This window comes from Bidens hawaiensis, unplaced genomic scaffold (genome assembly GCF_021521415.1).
Source record: "Bidens hawaiensis isolate Kalapana, Puna unplaced genomic scaffold, B.hawaiensis_p1.1 tig00005179_1, whole genome shotgun sequence".
Taxonomy (NCBI): domain Eukaryota; kingdom Viridiplantae; phylum Streptophyta; class Magnoliopsida; order Asterales; family Asteraceae; genus Bidens; species Bidens hawaiensis.
This window is the reverse complement of record NW_027491332.1, coordinates 340222-361717: the sequence shown is the minus strand read 5'-3', so window position 1 is coordinate 361717 and position 21496 is coordinate 340222. Positions and strand designations below refer to the sequence as shown.

General features: G+C 37.3%; 1 protein-coding gene across 1 annotated transcript; it reads left to right on the top strand.

Annotated features, from left to right (window-relative positions):
* Positions 1-2115: 2115 nt before the first annotated feature.
* Positions 2116-4536, top strand: LOC143629265 (laccase-12-like). Its single transcript, XM_077098579.1, has 6 exons — positions 2116-2392; positions 2477-2628; positions 2754-2998; positions 3086-3214; positions 3302-4258; positions 4364-4536. The coding sequence occupies exons 1-6, from the start codon at positions 2285-2287 to the stop codon at positions 4492-4494; spliced, it is 1722 nt and encodes a 573-aa protein (XP_076954694.1). The 5' UTR covers positions 2116-2284; the 3' UTR covers positions 4495-4536.
* Positions 4537-21496: the final 16960 nt, after the last annotated feature.

Sequence of the window (21496 nt, the reverse complement as noted above, 5' to 3'; positions counted from 1 at the left end):
CGGGGGCGGGGTTAGTTTGTCGCCGAGTGGAGAAGAAATTAATATTATTATATTCATATGACCGTTGTAAAACGGTCAAATATTTAAAAAAAATTAATTTAAACAATATATATATATATATATATATATATATATATATATATATATATATAAACATACACCTTGTTCTCCATTTCATACACAATTCATACTCAAATTCTTCAAAAAATTTAGCAAAATGAATCCTACAAACAACCCAAACCTACCGACACTCGTGGAAGTCGCCGCTACCATGAGAGAAATCATCAAAAAGCAAAAAAAAATGTGTCGAGGAACTCAACGATGTCATGAACGAAACCAACAAACAACACGAAAAGATTGACCAAATGTTGGAATTGGGGAATTGAGTGAAAAATACGAATCCCTCAAAGCGGCCGAGCCACACGAAGAGGCCGCATTATTGCAACGATAACGAATTGAAAAAATGCGCAAATATTATGGATATTAGTATGTTATTTAGTTATGTTTTTTAATATTTTTAGTTATGTATTTTTTTTAATTTTAATGCATTATTAGTTATGTTTTTTATTTTTTTGTATTTCTTTTTAATTTTAATGCATTTTTATTTAATTATTTAAATAAATTGGTTTTTATTTAATTAGTTTAGTTATAAAAAGAAAATAATAAAAAACACACTGTAGGCCCAACTTGTAGCCCCTACACCATTACACTTCAAAAGCAAATTTCCACTCCATGCTGATTGGGCGTCACGTGTCACAATTCGCCCCCAATTGTTGCCCCTTCACTACACATGGCCTTAAGTATCACCATTCACATAAAAGTTTCTATGTATAAAATTAAAAGATTTCTTTATTTTACAACTAGTTTAAAATCTTCATCTCCGCCTATATTTCTATCACCACCGCTATATATTTTTTATAAGTATATAAAAAAGAAAATATAATGAAATAAGTATTTGTAAGTGAGATATAAAGAGATTAAAAATTAGACTTGGTTGTAAAATTATAAAGATGTGGATATAGATTATAATGTTGATGCTCAAGGTGTGTTTGTGATTACATTTACTTCAAAATCAAGTGAACAAGTATACAATCACATTTTTGGTGGTTTTTTTTTAAATTCTGGTGATTATTTGGAAATCAACTACAAAAATATTTTAAAAATAAAGTTCGGTAAAGGAAAATAAAATTGAAATTCACTGTGTTATTGGTAATCCATAAGCAATTATGTAGGATTAAGGATATATAAGCTTTCCATCCGATTTTGAGTGGTTATCGGGTGGGTGTGGCTACACGAATTATCGGCCAGAACATATGAAGATAAGATCTCGAATCAGATTTTATTCCAGAGTGTTCAATTGTTGTCGACGGTTCCTACCTTTACTGAGAACTACCAATGGATTTGTTCCAATGCTGAAAGTCTTGTGATTCTCATTGCATTTGCTAAAAATGCAATACATCAAAGATTGGTTTAAGGAGCGACTGCTTTGATACCTCTTTAAATGGTTTGAACAAGGAGCGTAAGTGTTCACGGCATGATTCATTTTGACGATTATGAGCCAAGACATTAAGTACGTTTCTAGACAACCATAAAACCAAACTAGCAAGGTTATTTTGATGTTTAGACGGTTTGGTTGCTTGAACTGTTTTCTTTTTCAAAATAGTTAGATTGATTGTATTTTAATAGTGAATAAATTGTTACAATCACTAAATCATTGTAACTAAAACATGAAGAAAAAAATTGTTAATAATTAATAACTAATACTCTTAAGGCTAAAAATCAATGGGCTTTTCTCATAGTTGGTGAGAAAAAAGTCTACACACAACAAATCTTTTGCACTATGAAAAAGACTATTTCCATGACATAATAATTTACAACCTTGTAGCCATAATATTCACACCCATCCATGGGTTAAACAATAATACATAGTCAACTTGGTGAAAATGCTCCATTAAAGAAAACACACATGTTTAATTTTTTTTTCTTTTTATTAAATTTAACCCCAAAATAGAAGAAAGAAGACTTATGAAGCAAGCAATGAAGAAAATTTAATCAAACTGTGATAGGTCAGTTGGTGCACCAACTCAGTGTTGAACATTTTTGCCATTGTGAACTGAGTCACTGACCATCACCCCAAAATCTAAACCTACTTTGCCAACTTCAAACAACTTAATATCTCACCATCTTGTGCTCTATATAAGCCACTCTTCTCTCACCCAATTCCACAAGTCATCTACACACACATACACACCATCATTAGAGCAGAAACGACATTGACAACACGATGGGGTGTGGCAACGGTCTATCTACATTGTCGATTTTGAGCTTGTTACTAGTGTTTTTGAGTGTCGCTTCTTTGGCGAAAGCAAAAACTCACTACCATGATTTTGTTGTATGTCTTTTTATCTTAAATGTTTTATATAGGTAACTTTTATTCGTGACATTTATGGTTTCTAACTATTTGGCATGTGATTAGGTTCAAGACACACAAATAACAAAGCTATGCAAAACCCAAAACGTTATGACGGTGAATGGGCAATTACCCGGCCCGACTTTGGAAGTGAATAATGGCGATAGTCTAGTCATAAATGTTGTCAATAGGGCTAGAGAGAATGTTACCATTCATTGGTATAAACACATTTTTTTTTACGTTTAGATTATACAGTTTAATATAACACACGGCTTGAATCAATAGTCATAAGTAAATGAGTCAAAACTGTCACATCTGATATATTAGTTTTTTTTTTCTTTAGGCATGGTGTAAGACAAATTACAACAGCATGGGCTGATGGGCCTGAGTTCATTACTCAATGCCCAATTAGACCAGGAGGCAGCTATACTTACAGATTCAGGATTTCAGGACAAGAAGGAACACTATGGTGGCATGCACATAACTCATGGGTCCGCGCCACGGTCTATGGTGCTATCGTCATTCGTCCTAAGGAAGGCGATTCATACCCGTTTCCTAAACCAAATCGCGAATCAGTCCTTATGCTCGGTATCCCATTCAATCCAATACCATAAAGTTGCCATTTTTTGCATTATTATGATAATAATCTTATTATGATAATAATAATATGATTAGGGGAATGGTGGAATGCTAATCCACTGACTGTCATAAGGCAAGCCATGAGAACCGGAGGCGCTCCGAATGTTTCCGATGCATATACCATCAACGGCCAACCCGGCGATCTCTATAACTGCTCCAACAAAGGTTTGCCTATTAACATTACTATTACTATTTATCGTCGTTTTATAACTTTATAACTTATTAACATGATCTGTTGTTTGTATAATGTAGATACGGTCATAGTTCCCGTGGACTCAGCCGAGACAAATCTCATTCGGGTGATCAACTCGGCTTTAAACCAACAACTTTTCTTCAGCATTGCTAACCACAAACTCACAGTCGTTGGTGCTGACGCATCCTATGTCAAACCATTCACCACCAATGTCCTCATGCTCGGACCCGGTCAAACAACCGATGTACTCGTCAAAGCCGACCAGCCACCCGCCCGATACTACATCGCTGCCCGTGCCTACGCTAGTGCACAAGGAGCCCCATTTGACAACACCACCACAACCGCCATTTTGGAGTACAAAACCGCCCCGTGCCCCGCTAAGGGCATCGCTTCAAAACCCGTCATGCCAACTCTCCCGGCATTTAACGACACTGCCACCGCCACTGCCTTCACCACTAGCTTCCGAAGCCCAAGAAAAGTCGAGGTTCCAAACAAAATCGACGAAAATCTATTCATCACCGCCGGGCTGGGATTAAACCAGTGCCCACCAGGCGCTCCTGCCAACACATGTCAAGCACCAAACCGAACCCGATTCACTGCCAGCATGAACAACGTCTCGTTCGTACTCCCGTCAAACTTCTCAGTCCTACAAGCACACCAACGCGGTGTTCCCGGGGTCTTCACGACAGATTTTCCCGCTAAGCCACCCGTGGCATTCGATTACACTGGCAATGTAAGCCGCTCTCTGTGGCAGCCGACACGTGGGACTAAAGTTTACAAGTTAAAATACGGATCACAAGTGCAGATTGTGCTGCAAGGGACCAGTATCTTCACAGCCGAAAATCACCCGATCCATCTTCACGGGTACGATTTCTACATCCTTGCAGAAGGATTTGGTAACTTTAACCCCGCAACCGACACGTCTAAATTCAACCTTGTGGATCCACCACTGAGAAATACTGCTAGCTTACCGGTTAACGGGTGGACAGTCATTCGGTTTGTTGCAGATAATCCAGGTAAACAAACATATATAGAACAAATTTGCTTCTTTTAATAAAACTTACTAGAAAAAATGAATGAAATACAAAACTTAACTTATTTTTGTATTCTGATTTCATTAGGTGCTTGGATTATGCATTGTCACTTGGATGTTCATATCGGGTGGGGTTTGGCGACGGTGTTTTTAGTAGATAACGGAGTCGGAGAACTTGAGACATTGCAGCAGCAACCAGCAGACTTGCCTGTGTGTTAATTAATAACATGTCATACTTGTTTAACCCACATTTGGGATTTGGGCACTCTTATATTGTATTCTTTGTTGTATTTTTATCTGTTTTTGTTTTAATTCACTTGTAACATTCCGGCTTCACTAAAAGCTTGGAAGATGAAACTTATTGTACTTTAGATCAATGAGCAGACAAGTTTTCATAACTATTTTGAGTATAAAGCAATGATCATTGTTATTTTAGTATTATGATTGGTTTTATTTGTTCTCTTAAGCTCGGTGATCTTATTATCGTTGTTATCAAAGTTCAAACCAACACCAAACTAATGAGTTCATGCTCCAAAATGCAAATATTAATCCTGGTAGCATAGATATTCATACACTATTAACAACAAAATGTAAATAATTATAGTCAAGAATCTAAATGACAAGAAACCGAAAAGTACGCAATAAGTAGGAAGGTAGTTTAAAGAGGGTTAACAAAAAAGAGATGAATGCAAATTCTGGTAATTACATTTTTAGCTAGCAAACTATGAGAATCTTTACTGGAAAAGTTACATGACCCGCTAATGCGGTGCTAACAAAGGGGTTCGGGCTTGCGCTTGTTAAGTGGCCTTCAAGAGGTTATGGTAGTGGAAGCAAGATTCGAACCTGAGACCTCTCCAGGTATAGTACACTAGATAAATCAGATAATATATAATATAAAATGTAGCTAAGAGAATCAAAACAAAGAGAACTCATAAAGTACTAATAAGAATAGTAGTACTCTTACGGTAACATAGAGGTGGTGCAAAAACTGTAGTAGTAACAGCTGTGACAACCAAAACAATGAAACTAGAAAATTAACACAAGCTCCCTTAAGAGTGTACATATACGCTCCTCTACCGGTCTATACGCCAAGGCGAAACTAAGGCAAACGAAAGTGTAAAATATACGTGAAGTGTAGGAAACATAAATATATATACTTACTAAAAGTCCATAACTTTTATCCCGCGTCTTCACGAACTCATAGCGAGAGAGAGAGAGAGATTTTAGTTTATCTAATCGTACCTAATCCGCTCATCCAATATTATTTGCTTTGATACAATGAACAACATAAATAAAGTATCAAGACACAAATTGAGGTTGTCTCAAACTTCACAACTTGATTGTTAAAAAGGAATATTATTAAAATTTGAAAAGGTGACTAACCATATGTTATATCAGAACCAGTTGAATAATATTAGAAGCTCAATGGGCATATCCACTGTTGGCTATTGTCTATGAGGGATAATAAGTTTGTTATTTAACAAACTTGAAAATAATGCAGAAACGTGACAATAAAGAGGTGATGTTTAATTCAAATGAATTTATCGATCAGGAACCACATATTTAGGACTATAGAAACAAATTTAGCACTACTGAAGTACCCCAACCAAACCAAAAGTACAACTGAAGTAGTACACCTAACCATAACAGAAGTACATACATGAAACAAAAGGTAGTATTAGTAAAGTCAACACATTATGCAATTCAACGGCTTGGGTGAAATAAATAATATAAAGCTGCATAACAACAATAATACATAATACTTGTTAATTAAAAATTAGGATAATTAACATGCTAAACATATGAATCAAATAATGTAATTATATATACAAGTAGTGTAATTACTTCCCGTGATTCATCTCAACTATCATACTGGTATCATCATCAAACCAGTACATTGCCCAAATTAACAACTTAATAAGCATTTTATATGTATATTCATAATACCACTAAGACCAAAGATTTAAAGGAAAAATATATTTACCTTAACCATTCATCCTTAAATTATCCATTGCTTATGAATCCTCAACTCAATGGTAAAGCACTCACTTTACTAGTGAGAGGTATGGTGTTCAAACCTCACTATCACCAATTTACTAGTAAAGTGATTGTTCTACCGAGAGGTTTATTATTCTTTATTTACAATTAATTTTCAATTTTATTAAAAAAAATAGAGCCATATTTAATGTCATATGAATTAAAAAAACGGTCAAATTTATTTTAAATACAATTTAGTTTTGATAAAACTTCAGAATTTGAATAAATTTAATATTGTATGTATTAGTTTACTTTTAGCTTAGTCACAAATTATATATGGATGTGTAAATATTTTAACAAAAAAACATAAATCACAACACATTACTTATTGGTTCAGAGTGGTATTAATATGACAGGGTTTCAATCATTGCAATTGCAAGGTTAAAGGATGCTGCTCCCCATCCACACCATTCCAATGTCGCCAGCCAATTCTCATTTCCCAATTATTAGACCATTGTGATTGGATGCAAGGAAACATATCATCTTTTTGTTTTTTTTTTATAACTTGGTAACTAACCCCCTTCATTGCATAAAATTTATGGGTTATTTAGTTAATGTTTTATTACCTACGTATCAGAATGACGCTTCACAACGCATAATTTAACTTCTAACCAGGTTGACAAACAACAACAGACCAATCACACTAGGATTCGGCACATATAGTTAATCTACATATTCTCGACATATCAACTATTAATCTATTATAATAGTGTCACATGACACCTAACTGTCCTAGTTTTTGTTAAGTGTCATTATTATTGTTCAACTTTGAAAATAATAACTATATAATTAAAACAATTAATAAATATTTTAAGGATTCCATATTAAAGATGTATATATAATTTTATAGTGGTAAATAAAGTTAAAAAAATATAAATAAGAGAACGCATATAGAACTTTTGAAACTCATTTTAGTGTGTGTAAATTTGTGTTGTATGTTTTTATTTTATTAGTGACCAATTTAGAATGTGCCACAATTCGTTTTTACTCTGAGCAATACGAAAATGACTCATCTCATTTGAATATTTTTTACTATTAATATTATATAATAAACATTTTTATATGTATTAATAAATTTTGCTAAAGTGACATAATACTTAAGGAGAATAGTATATTGATGATGATGCATACTATTACTCTTTTTTTCAGATCTAATAATTATGCGCATTTTTTTTTGTCAAATGTTAACTGATGGTGAAAGTCATTATGTTTATTCATTGTCATAAACTTGCATCAACTAGAGTTTCAGGCAAGCTCCTATATAAAATAAGTTGTTTTGATCCCTAAAATACACTGATGTCATGGTTAGTTTTGTTTCCTTTATTCCATTTATTTTCATGAAGCAAAATTAATATCTTCTTAGAACAGAATCCTGGTGGTGATGGCATTGTGTTGTCTATTATAGGCACAACACTCTTTAAAAAAAATCTTACAAATTAAGGCCATAAAATATACATTACTATTATAAATGATAGGAAAATGGTTGTAATTATGGGTGTTGCAAATCCATTTTTTATACAAACTCATTGTAAGGAGTAAAATAATGAGTAAGGTGTTCGAAATACTAATATGTTTCTTTTAAATTGGTTGTTTATTATTATGATTTGTTTGTGTTCTATCTTCTATACAAGAATCTCAAAAGTGTTATATGGGAGGAATGATGGTTTGATTTTCAGTGAGATACTTAATTGATATGAATAAAATCTTTGCAACAGTATTTTTACTCTGATTTACATAACGTGCCACAACAAGTTTCACTTGAAACACGCCCACTTTTAGTATAACATTTCGAGCAACTTCAACTTGTATTTGACCCTTTAAGTAAATTGGTCAAAATTTTCACTTGTGTTCTCATATAGCTGGAAAAACGGACAGGTCGTCTCAGTCGTCGCCACGGATAAGAACTGGTTTGGTCGGTACAGGTTAGGGTCAAAACTAGTTTTTTTATATATAACTTTTGGTTCCGAACATGTTTTCTTTACACTTTTTTTTTTACATTTACACATATAAAACTCACTATATTATTTGGTTTCTTGTATTTTGTTGGAGTTCAGTAAAAATGTGTCAAGATCATCTAAAATTAAAGTTTAATAACATAGCATGTTTAAAACCGAAAAAATTGTGATAAAATGCCTATAACTTTATTAGTATTATACTTTCTTTGCTGATATTACCAAATATGCAGTTGCTCTTGTTTATAATTTTATAACCTAAGACATGAATTATAAAGAAAAGACACAAAGCAAGCCACACAAGTTTAATTTTTGTTGGTTATTAATAGTACTTAATAAGTTAATATCATTAAACCTTCAATTTGAATCATTTGGTAATTTTTTTTATCGACATAAACTCTTGCAACTGTTAGTTTAGTAGTGAGATATGTTGTAACTAACACAACAATATACTTAGAAGCAGTTTATTTACATTTTTCAGCTCTTGTGATTTTTCAAGAGTTTTAATGTGTTTTCTGTATATGATTATTGTAACTTGAAGAACCAAAATCATATAAAAAACTAATGAATGAGATTTAATTTTTTAACCAATGTAACACACGTGTACGTAACTTGCTTTCTTTCATCATACACGAATGAAGTCCCAAATCAGTTTTCTACCTTTCTTTCTTTCAAGTAAAATTCCAGTTCCAATACATGTGGTATTTTATTTATCAACTTATTAAATTGTGCCGCAAAATGCCTCTAATAGCTAGCCACACATTTGTGACCAGTGGATCAAAATGTCGTGGCCCATCCACGTATCAAACACTTGGAAGGGTCGGCCCATACTTTTTTGATCCGGGCTTCCAGCTAGATAGAGGTGCACACAGTTTTCTTCTTTTCCACGAAGTGGTTTGGATTGGAACCGAATCCAGAGTAATAAAATATTTTAAAAAAAAGTCAAAACCGGTTTAGATTTTAGCTGGCTTCAAAAAGTCAAAGAACCGGGTTTGACTAGTTCAGGTCGGGTTTGGCTGGGTTAGAATCGGTTCAACGTATAGGGTTACTTCCAGCTTTAGATAACATAGCAGGAATGAATGGAATGAAAAAAGGGAATGAAATGGAACAGAGAATATAATGTGCAAACAAGCTTTAAAAGTTTATTGTAAACCAATCTTAAACAAAAAAGAAAAAAAAAAAGGTTTATCATAGACAAAAAAAAACGTTATTTTGCAACCAACAAAAAAGAATACCACTTTTTTTAACATTCAAATAAAATATTATTGAGTTAACACGTCATATATTTTGTGTTATCCTTTAGAGCACCCATATCGGAGGTCCGAATCAGTTGGCGCTATACATGTTAGGATTAAACACATACACAAACCGAACACGACACACGAAAGCAATAAACGACACGAGGATTTAACGTGGTTCGGTTTAAACTGACCTACGTCCACGGGTGGCAACTAGGTATTTCTTTATTGAGTGACAACAATTACAAGTACAAAACAATCATATATAGAGAGATGCAACTAGGTTTAGTATCTTATTAAACAAGAAATCCAAACCGGGTCGGGTCTCCCCTTTGGACTTCTAATAATAAACCGGGCCTACACCGAAAGGCCTACGAAACCCAACAAACTCCCACTCGGAGGCCTTGAGTACTCTCGTCTGCACTCCTGATTGTACTTCTGTAATCTAAACATTTAACTTTTAGTTGCCACCGCCTTCTCATCAATTAACCTGAAGACCCGTTGAAGCTCCCCGGAGCTCCAACACATCAGTCACGGCTAAAACTGCCCCTGACCCGTTCTCTGCCCCTACCGGCTCCCACTGAAACAAACTACCGGATCCTGAGATACCCTGAGAACAAACACTCTCCATATTCAGCAAGTAATCCACTGGAGAGACTTTTACAGCTGGAATATTGGTTTTCTTAATCCACTGTCGACCTGGAACTGTAACTGAAACACGACCTGTGCTCCCACTGTCACGATGTCCTCTGACTGATTTAACCTTCCTAGCTCGTTCATCCTGAATCTTCACTCTGGCTCTGGGTTTGTTACTTGCAAAACGAACCTTCTACTGCCCACGAGATTCTGTGAACCGGACTTTGTCTTTCACCAAAACTGGATCCACTCCTTTCGGTGACATATCGACCATATACAACGAACCAATTTTCTTTCCACGAGCAACAACGAGATTCCCTTTGACTACTTTCCACTGCTCATTCCCGAACTTAACATCGTAACCCTAGTCATCCAACTGCCCAAATGAAATCAAACTTTTCTTCAAACTTGGAATAACCCTAACATCTTTCAAAGTCCAAGAAGTACCGACTGAAGTTATCAAATCAACATCTCCCATACCCGTAACCTCTAGAATATCATCGTTCGCAAGTCGAACCTTTCCAAAATTCCCAAACTTTAGATTCTTTATCGTTTCACTACAGTGAGTGGCATGAAACGATGCACCAGAATCCATCACCCAAGCATCAACGTTACCCTCAACACTAATGTGACAATCGTCAATTTCAGGTTAACTCCGTTAACGCAACTCCGTCAATTCAAACTTTAGATTATTGAATCTAAACGCAAACCTCATTACATTTAAACTAGGGTTTAAATGACGCTTAACACTTACTACATGTGTAGTAGTCTTTCGGGATTTGCACCGAAACGCAAACGATTGATGAATAAACGAAAAACACTAAAACACTAATTATGTGATAATTATGTGTTAGGATTATGTGTTATGTGATAATATTATTGTCATGTTAATTTAATGTGCAAGTTATGATAGAATGTTCTAGAAAAAGTAATACTTAATGTTAACTTAATGTGCAAGTTATGATAGAATGTTCTAGAAAAAGTAATACTTAGGAGTTGAGGGGCCAAAGTGTAACATATTCCTTTATAAATACATGGTAAACCTAAACCCTAACCTCCTACCTATTCCCCTACAAAAATCGGCAGCCATCCCCTCCCTTTATTTCCTTGAGATCGATTAATATACACACACACACAATCAAGATCTTTCAAGTTTGATTGAAGATTAAGGTGCTAGGAAGGTATACACAACTATTCTATGTATCCTCTATGTTTAATTGTTAGTTTTATTGGGTTAATTGTAAACCTTTATGGCTGATTTCTTGGTATTATGATATTCATGTGATTCTTGATTTAATTGATGATGATTGATAACTAGATTTGATATTGTTGCATGATTATTGTTGTCTTTGAGTTTGATATCAAGTAAAACCCTAACTATGTATGTATGGTATGATTGATAGGAGTTATGATGTCTAGAATGTTCTATGAATGATTTGTGATCTATAGATAGTTAAATTGTTGAGTTTGGATGAAAACAGTTTCTGGACAGATTGTGTTGTTGATGATTGAATGACTGTAACGGGATGTAAAAGTGGTAAATGAATGAGATAATTGATACTACAGTAAACTAGGTTGAGTCTAGTTTCTAAAGAATATAAATTTGTAATTTTTGGACGTGTGAAAGTTAACTTTTATGATTTTACAAAAACGTGGTGCAAAGCTGAGTTGTTAGACCTGCTGTTAGGTTGTTTTGTAAATATTATATCTCATGATCTACGAGGCCAATTGGGTTGGTTCCACTTCTGGAAGTTGACTTATTGAGTTAGGAACCTAACCCAAGTGGTCTTGCATTTATTGGATTTTTCGTTTAACGGGAATTGCAAATAACATTCTGTTGCGCATGAATCTGACTGATATGAGTTTGCTGTAATGTTTTGGTCATTATAAGAAAAATATGTGGAATAAAAATAAGATAAAATATGTTCTGGAAACCTAAGATATGTATGCTTCTGTGGTGATTTTTGGTGAATTAATTGAGACGTTATGATCGGTGAAATAGTACAATCTTTCAAGTAGAAATTCTGTCATAATGAAACTAACTGCTGAGTTGTGTAAAAATGCATGAAATATGATAGTTTTTGTATATTTGTTATGTTTTGACCAAAATACCCTTGCGGGGAATAGTTGCTAATTGATTGCCATGAATTGACCAAATTGCCCTTATGGGGAATAATGGTTAGTTAATTTTGTTTGTTGACCAAAATTCCCTTACAGGGATAATTGCTAGTAAAGTGTGTTATTAGTACGTGACACGAAAGTAATTGCTCACTCATGTATCGTATCACAATTGTACTTGTTTAAGTCACACACGATTCACAAACGAAACACGAAATCCGTTACGTGCATAGGTATTATGTGCCGAGTCTAGAGACTCGTTAAACGTACCGATACTTAGAAAATCTCTTTGTTATTTAGAACGCTAGAGAGTTTCTACGACGCGCATCACTTGGTGATCTAATTTGGGATATTCTTCGCAAACAGTGAGTTTCACTTACCCCACTCTTAAACTGTTTTCAAACGTTTTTCACTTGGGGGAGATAACATACTCCGATAAACATATTTTCTGAGATAAACGCATATGAAAGATTTTGTTATAAATTATATATCACTTGTAAAGGCTAAGCGGCATACGTAACATTTGAAGTCCCACACATCGGACCGGTTAATATTTGGAATAGCGAGTCACTTTTGGGTAGTACTACTGGGTTTGACAAACCCCACCCGACGCTAAGCTCAACTGGAGGTTGAGTGGGTGTAAATTTTGGCTAACACTTACCATGGTCTGGAGGACCTGGTGACGGGCACTTGATAAACAGTCAGCTTCGGTCGCGAACCACTTAGCGATACTTGTTGTATAGATTAGCTACCTATCGATATATAATTTGACATAACACTATCTGGTAATGCAACACACTTAAACGCTGTAACGTGGTTACACACTTAAACGCTGTAACGTGGTTACACACTCAAACGCTGTAACGTGGTTACACACTTAAACGTCGTAACGAGGTTACGCAAAACGCTTAAACGCCGTAACGTGGTTACGCAAGACACTTAACGTAAAACGCTGAACGCAAACGCTAAACGATTTATTTTTATATAACTTGTGAACTCACCAACCTCGTGTTGACCCTTTTAGTATGTTATTCTCAGGTAGCCGAGGCGGGCGCGCGGTCTAGGAACATGCATTGTTTGAATCATCTTTATTTATATGGTTTACGCTTCCGCACTTATTTGCATTTAAACGTTTTTATGGTTTGATTATAACTAATGATCCCGATCCTGTTAGTTCACACCCTCTGACGGTAAAACTCCGTTAGTGGATTTTGAGGGTGTGACAACTAAGAACGTAAAACTCATCCTCTGGGCATTCTTCTGCAGTGTTGACTTCTGTAACGTTCACCTCTTTCTTACCATTCGGACACTGATTCCTGAAGTGTCCCTTCTCTTTACAACCCCAGCATTCAATATCATTACGAGTCCTAGACTGACTCCTCTTCTTACTCCCACCGCCTCGTTGTTTTCCCCTACCTCTGCCTTCTGTGACTAATATATTACTTGATGATTCACCTGAATTTCTGCGTCTTGAATCTTCTCCAAGAATCAAATCCCGAATCCCATCAAAAGTAATTTTTGTAGACAAACTACAAATTGCAGTCACTGTTTGCGACCAACTTTCGGGCAAAGAGGATAACAATAAAAGACCTTGAACTTCATCATCAAACTTAATGCCGACTGACGCTAAGCGGGAGAGGTTCGAATTAAGATTATTGATATGCGTTGTAACTGACCCACCCTCTTTCATTCTGGTTGTTACTAGCTCTCGGATAAGATAGACTTTATTCGCTGCCGAAGGCTTCTCATACATGTTGGATAGTGCCTCCATCATACCACGGGCCGTAGTTTCTTTTGTGACGTTAAATGCCACATCTTCCGACAACGACAATGTAATACAAGCCCTAGCTTTCTTGTCTAACTTCTTCCCACTACGCTTCTGACAACTTTTCAGGTTTTTCATCCTCAAACACTACGTCTAAGTCTTTCTGACAAAGTAGCGCTTCAATTTGCATCTTCCACCAACCAAACTTCTGTCCATCAAACTTCAGTATCGAAACTTTTCCGTCTTCTGCCATGACAATGACTAAAACGAAAAACTGGATAAAACAGAGACAAACACAACAATCGCACGGGCCTGAACTTAACAACTGTTTTACTGAACTCTGTTAAATAATCAACCTATTTTAAACGCAGCGGAAATACGAACTATAAATCAGAAACTGAAACGATAAAACCTGACAAATGCGGTTTGTACTGGTTCTTGGTTTCTTTAACGCTTCTTCTGACTCGACAACCGTTCTTCTAAAAAAAATAAGATCTTGATTTTCCTAGCTTGTGCTTTGCTATAATAAGATCTTGACCCGACCCAAATTTATTTATGGGCCAAACTGTCCCAAGAATTGGGCCACACAAGTTCAACCAAATTGGGCTTACTGCCCTTGTATCTAGCCCACCAAATTAAAAGGAAAAACAATATGGCTACTGCCCTTTGATTCCATGAGGCCCAAAAAAAATGAAAAAAACATTTTTCTGGTCCAAATTCCTTTTAATCTGCACCACAATTCCAAGCGACGCCTTTCTCACCCAAAAGTAATAATTTCTCTACCGCAATCTTTAAATCAGCGACCAGTTATTCTGAACAAATTCCAACCGTCGCGGGGGTTACGGTCAAGACGAAATTAGTGTGGCGGCGGCGGTTTTCTGCCAACGGAACACTAAAACAAACGGCTGCTACCGACTTTAGATATCCGACCTACTGGTGCGGTGTGACGGGATGGTTCAACGTGTTTTTCGTGTGATCCGAACCTAAGCTCTAGATACCACTTGTTAGGATTAAACACATACACAAACCAAACACGACACACGAAAGCAATAAACGACACGAGGATTTAACGTGGTTCGGTCTAAGCTGAGCTACGTCCACGGGTGGCAACTAGGTATTTCTTTATTGAGTGACAACAATTACAAGTACAAAACAATCATATATATAGATATGCAACTAGGGTTAGTATCTTATTAAACAAGAAATCCAAACCGGGTCGGGTCTGCCATTTGGACTTCAAATAATAAACCGGGCCTACACCGAAAGGCCGAAACCCAACAATACAAACCCAAGCCAAAAGCATTTCTTACGTTGTGGAGTCTCGTCTAGGAAGCCATGATTTGTGGTTGTAGACTGCAGAGCAGATGACTTGGGTGAGTCCTCTGATATTTCACCGTCTCACTCTCTCACATCACAAATATACATGCATGTTATATATGTAACTTTAATAATTTTTTATTGAGTTTGTGGAGATTTGGTGACGTGGAATAAAGTTAAAGATTTTTTATAATAGTTTAAAATCTGAAGTAGCGCAGATGTTACGATTTATCGTTACGGATGCTCTTACGAGAGTTACTATAGTCTTACACTGGTTGGACATACTAAATATTTGCCAACATCATATTTGATATACTCGTAAGGTTTTAAGTGTTGTATATTTAATACTCGATAATATATAATATTATTCAAAAAGCGAAACATGTAAAAAAAATTTGTTCACTTACTTAAGTAACGAAGTAATCAGCTGTAAGCAATACAACGGGCGCAGTATTTGAAAAAGTAGAGCGTTGGGACGATCTCAATCACACGATTATATATTTAGTATGACATAATTTATACTTCTGTTTGTTTTGTGTGACGTGAATGCAAGATGGAACAAAAAACAGAAACGAGACAAACAAAATTGAAAGAAAAAAGAAAAGATATTTTTGTAGTTTTTATAAATATTTATAGTTAATGTTTAAAAGAAAAGATATTAATACATGTTCCAAATATATATATAATCTTTGTCTAATAATGTCGGGTTACTAAGACCGGACAGGACCGTTCGGTTGGACGGGAATTCGACCCTGGTGGTTCGGTTCATTGAGTAGATTTTTCTTTTTAGATCTTTTTATTTAGATCGAGTGTTTCTTTTGCGTAGCTAACAAGATTTAAGCCTAGACGTCTTAATATAAATGTGAAAAACTTTTTAATAACGTAATATGTTTACAATTCTTGAAATTCATTCTATCTTATTATATTCATAAACAGTTTTCGTCTCTGAAGAAAAAAAGTTGCTTCAAATTGGAAATATAACTAATTAATTAACACGCCGCATATGCAAAACCTTTTTTTTTTAAATCGTATATTATTGAGTTCGTTTATTTGTTACTTTTATGCAGTATACTTGAAATATTTTTAGATATTAATCATATTATCAGTCGCCTTTTTAAGCTAATTTCACCAGTGAATTAATTGGTAAAATGGTGGGTTTAATGAGAAGTCCGGTTACATACTTAAATGTATTAATTGAACAAAAAAAAAGATATTTATAACTTAACATAGTTCATAGTTGTATGCGTAAAGAATACTTTCAAAACAAAGCATATGATAAAATATATATATATGTTTTTAATATATCATTCATGACGTTTTTAGACTTGGGGTTCATGCACCCCATGCATGAACCGTTTGGATTTTTGTGTCATCACCAATCACCACCTTCAATATTGCCAATAAATATGTGGGACCTTAATCACTTCACTTCACTCCATGGTAAATATTGGTAAGTGAATTGCACGTTTCATTTTTTGTTCTAGGTTTTTACAATTAAAAACAACTTTTCGGTTTTGTTCTTCCTATAAGATTTCAAAAACCGGGATTGTTCAGTTTGATTTGGTCAACTTAACGAAATATATTTATGTCTTATTCTAATATTGTTATACATACACATATGATTCCAAATATTTGTAGTAAAAAATTTTTTTTTTTTTTTTTTTTTTTGTTTAATTTTACCTTTTATTTCTACTGATGAAACATAGATATTACATCAATATAGCAGGTAGGCGGGCAACAAGCTGCGCCGCCACCCCTTTCTGAATTGCAAACCCTAACCTGCTAAAGACATACCCCTGCCCCTTTGGAGTCGACACATTGCTATGCACAACCTTTTGGACCCTGGTTAGAAAACGGATAGCTTCCGGTGCCAAGGAGCCAAATGTATCAAAAGCCAGAGGGACAAAAACATGTTGGTTCTCTTCGCAGGCTTTAGCATGTTTCTCCACCTTCTTCGTTTCAGCCCTTTTTATTGCTTGCCCAGCTACAAACCCATTATCCCTCAAACCAGCTAAGGGAGATACCCCTGTGAGGTCAACACAAGCGTGTTTTCCCCCGGCCCAACCAAAGACGAGCAAATCTGCCGGTCGTAGAGTGGATCTCCCTTCCGTGGGGTCTGTAAGGAAGTTTACGGGGGCTTCCTTTTTAGCTGATATCCCAGCTCGCCTTAAGATGTCCCAAAGAACGTCCCGCACCCAATCATGTCGGTATTTGAACCCAGGCATCTCCTTGCAATGAACCGCATGCTCTCCGAATTTATCCAGGCAGGCCTTACGGCAGATCGGACATGTTTCGTCTTCGGGGTACATTGGGACCATCAAACGGTACTTAAGAATGGCCCTATACTCGACCGCAGACATGCTTTGGCCCAAGCCATCAATCGGGATAACGGTCAGAAAATCTTGGGCATGAGGACCTTGTAAGCATTCAAAAACCGCCTTCTGTCGGGGGGACAATCCAAAAACTTCTCCCAGGCTCTGAGCGATTTTTCCAAAAAGGGCATTCGCCAAAGTTTTTTGAGGCTTTGGTGGGGCGGTGTCCATATTAGAGAAACCGCCAATGTCAAAGTCTGGGAGAGCGCCATTTAGGCGTTCCAGGGCCTGCACATAGTCTGGGTCCAGGTCGACAACTCCGCTGTTCCTTAAGATGTGATTCTGTAGCTTCCAAGACTGAGCCCTCGACGCTACAAAAGCGTAAACCCCGACATCATGAGCCGAAAGAAGGCCTAAACCCCCTAAGCGCATCGGTAAAGATGCAAGTCGCCACTGAAGATCACCAAAGAACGGGCCTCCACATACAACTATGTCTTCAATGGCTTCTCGTAGCCCCTTATCAAAACAGGATACCGCATCATCCATCATATGGGGGTGGCAGGTTCGTAACCCAAAAAGCAACTTAGCAACCCCCATGCAAGACCTAAGCAGGAGGAGTTCACTCTGGGGATCCCTAAGGCAAGGTAAGAGTTTCATAAGATCAACCGCACGAGATGCTCTCCGCCTCGCCAACTCCTTAATAAAGTAGGGATCTCGACTAACAGCCCCTCCAAGGAGCTTTACCCCTCTCTCTGGTCTACCAATCCCACTAGGGAAGAGCCCATCTTTGACTTTCACCCCGTTACACGTTGGCCAAAAAACCTCGGTTTTCTTAATATTAAGTTTCAGCCCCAATGATGGCCCTTCCGAGTTGATAATGTCTAGGGCTTTAGCGACTTCGTTGGCACCACCAATAATAGTCCCATCATCCAAGTACCAAGCATGAAATGGGAGGTTACAGTCGTTTTGTACCCGGAGAACAAGAGGGTGTAATGCTAAGGCAAAGAGGAGGGGCCCAAGGGGGTCTCCCTGCTGAACCCCAGTAGTAGCCCCTATACATTTATCATCAACGTACAACCTAGCCGGCTGGGCATAAAGGAACTGGACCCATAGATAGATAGACGGGCAATGATGATGAACCTCTCGGAGAAGAGCTGTGCGGTCGACCATATTGAAGGCGTTGGAGAAGTCCACGGTAAGCATAGCTAAAGAGCCGTCCGCGTGAAAGGAGTTAAGAAACCGGTTCGCGCTGTGAAGCACCGCCTCTGCCCCATTAGGGGTCCCCACCCCAAACTGAAAGTCCCTTAAATACTGAGTCATTTCCTTCCCAACCATCTTCATAGCCACTTTAGAAACCAACCTACGCCAGATAGCCCCCACAGCAATGGGCCGAATTCCATTATCCGGCTTTAATAAAGGGGTAAGGGGGGCCGAAGCAATAAACTCAGCGAGCACCTTGGGGCACAGACCCCCTAGCCATAAGTTGACGACTTCAGTGATGGCTGAGAGCAGCCCCATGGAAGTCACTGATCCCTCACCACTAAGAGCATCCAACAAGTGTTGCGCCCGCAACCCGTCTCTCCCGCATGAGGTCCCTTTAGGAAATGATCGGATACATCTAAGCACACAGTCCCCATCCACAGAGAGAGTAGGCAGGACGACAGAGCTAGAAGGCAAGGACGGAGGCGGCACCACTGGGTGTTTATCAATGAGGGCTTTCATGGTTGAATCTCCGAGAGGGGCAACCCCACTTGAGCATAATACCTTGACTGCAGCTGTGAAATGACCATCCCTGACTTTCCTGAGACATTGTTTAATATTAAGGCTGTTTTCAGAACCCTCCTCCCCTCCAACCTCTCTTTTAGAAAAAAAGCTCCCCCCCACGTTATCAAAGAGAGAAAGAACCAAATCAGCAAAACCAGATCCATCTTTCCACACCGCAAGTGCTTGCTGAATGCTACTACATTGCAAAGACTTTCGATTCCCTGACCTGCGTTCCTGCCTAGTGGAAGGTTTCACCACCCTTAAAGTACAACGCGGCAACAAAAGTAATTTGACCCAATTCTCAATCGAGCCTGGTGAAACCACTACCTTGCGTAAAGCGCATGCCAAAGTCTGAGCAAACGCCAAACGACAACTTGGGGGGATGCTCTTAACCGTTTGAATGGGAAGGGAGAAAACCCGTTCCAAAAGGGATACATCCCCAACCACTCCTACAGATGGACTTGGGTCCATATCCACAGACACACGATTAGGTTTCTGGATCCCAACAATGAATTCTCCAGCATCTCCAGAATCCACAGAAAAAGAATAGACACCATCAGCATGCTTGCACCCCCTGCTAAGGGCATGCAACGTCATGCACCTCCCACATAACCATTTATCCCCCTCCCGAAGGGCTTCCCCAACATCAATAAACAGGTCCAAATCCTTAGAGATAGCGTCTTTTAAAAGGTTCTTCCGAGTATCCGTTTTGAAATGGGTACTTTGCATGTGCTCAGTTAGGCGGAAAAACCCCGAGGACCCAGGTCTACCATCCTTACACTCGTGGAAATGCTTAAAGGGGCATGGCCTTAAACCGTAAGTGGAGCTAGGACCAAGCCCTCCTGTATTTACGTTTCGAATTCTTTTTATGGTAGCCATGTACACACGAGAACAGAAACAAACAAATCACAAAAGACACCGGACCCCTAAAGACCCCGACTCGAGATGAGTTAGAGCAAGAAACAGAGACCAAACCCCTCACACTCGAAGGAGGGGAGCAACTACGGGTTGCTCACCCCCATCTAGCACCCCACAACAACCGCTAAGGCATAAGAGGAGGAAGGTATAGCTCCAAAACAAAGCAAAATGGGTAGAACTCCAACTCACAATACCCCCTTAAGCACCCAAAAGGAAAATAGAAAGAACAAGAGCGAAAAATCAAGAAGTTTGGTTGAGGCAAAAGGTCGAACAGTTGGTGTGCATGACAGAAAAAAAGGTAAGTGACTATGTGAAATAGGAGTGAATGATTCAGTGGTGTATGATTCAGTAGAAGACAGGGTGGGGTGCGTAAGTGACTATGTGAAATAGGGGTGAATTTCTTGGAATGTGCTGACCAGGGGAAGGGAGGCTTTTCGGCCTGTGAAGTAGAAGGGTGGGTGTGGGTTTTCATTTCGAGGTAAATATGCATGTATCGACTAAGATCAGTTTAGCTCGAGGCGAAACCAATTTTTGTTATGCAGTTTTCATTTCCGGTCATATTTTATTTTTTGGCTATGGTTTAGTTTGATCCTGTCCTATTTAAACTGTGATTCACACATGGTATTTCATAACAATCTAATAACTTAGCGTATTAGATTGTATCTAATTTATTAGGGCGCGCATTAATTAATTAGTACGGAACTTTTGTATCTAAGTCTCTAGTTGATGCTTATTTTTGTCATAATCAAGAAAAAAGAGTGTTAATTTTTAGTTTAATCTAGCTACTAAATATCAAAGCTTGAAAAATAAATAATAGTTATTTTATTTTCTATTGTTTTGGTAATTAAGTTATTATATATCAAAGATTCAAAGACCAACTTCAAAATACCTAAGTTTGGATATTGAATTAGTAGCCTAATTGGAATGTGTCAGCTTTAAAGGTGAAGTCGTAAAAGATTTGAATCTATGAGATAGATCGGTGTTTGGATAGATTCGTCCAATCACTGCGATAAAGTCTACATCAGCTGGAAAAGCTGGATCAATGACCCATGCATGCATGTTGCTTAATATATAACTAGACGTACGTACGATCCATGGTGGTTTGTCTTTTGCGTTAGCAACTTTGGGTGTCATTTCTATTATTTATCCACTCACTCTTCAATT

What these genes read in the sequence shown, in the direction of transcription:
- LOC143629265 (XM_077098579.1), top strand. Translation starts at nt 2,285, where the DNA reads ATGGGGTGTGGCAACGGTCTATCTACATTGTCGATTTTGAGCTTGTTA. An exon ending in CTATAACTGCTCCAACAAAG is followed by an intron (nt 3,215 to 3,301) that starts GTTTGCCTATTA and finishes TGTATAATGTAG; the next exon opens with ATACGGTCATAGTTCCCGTG. An exon ending in GTTTGTTGCAGATAATCCAG is followed by an intron (nt 4,259 to 4,363) that starts GTAAACAAACAT and finishes TGATTTCATTAG; the next exon opens with GTGCTTGGATTATGCATTGT.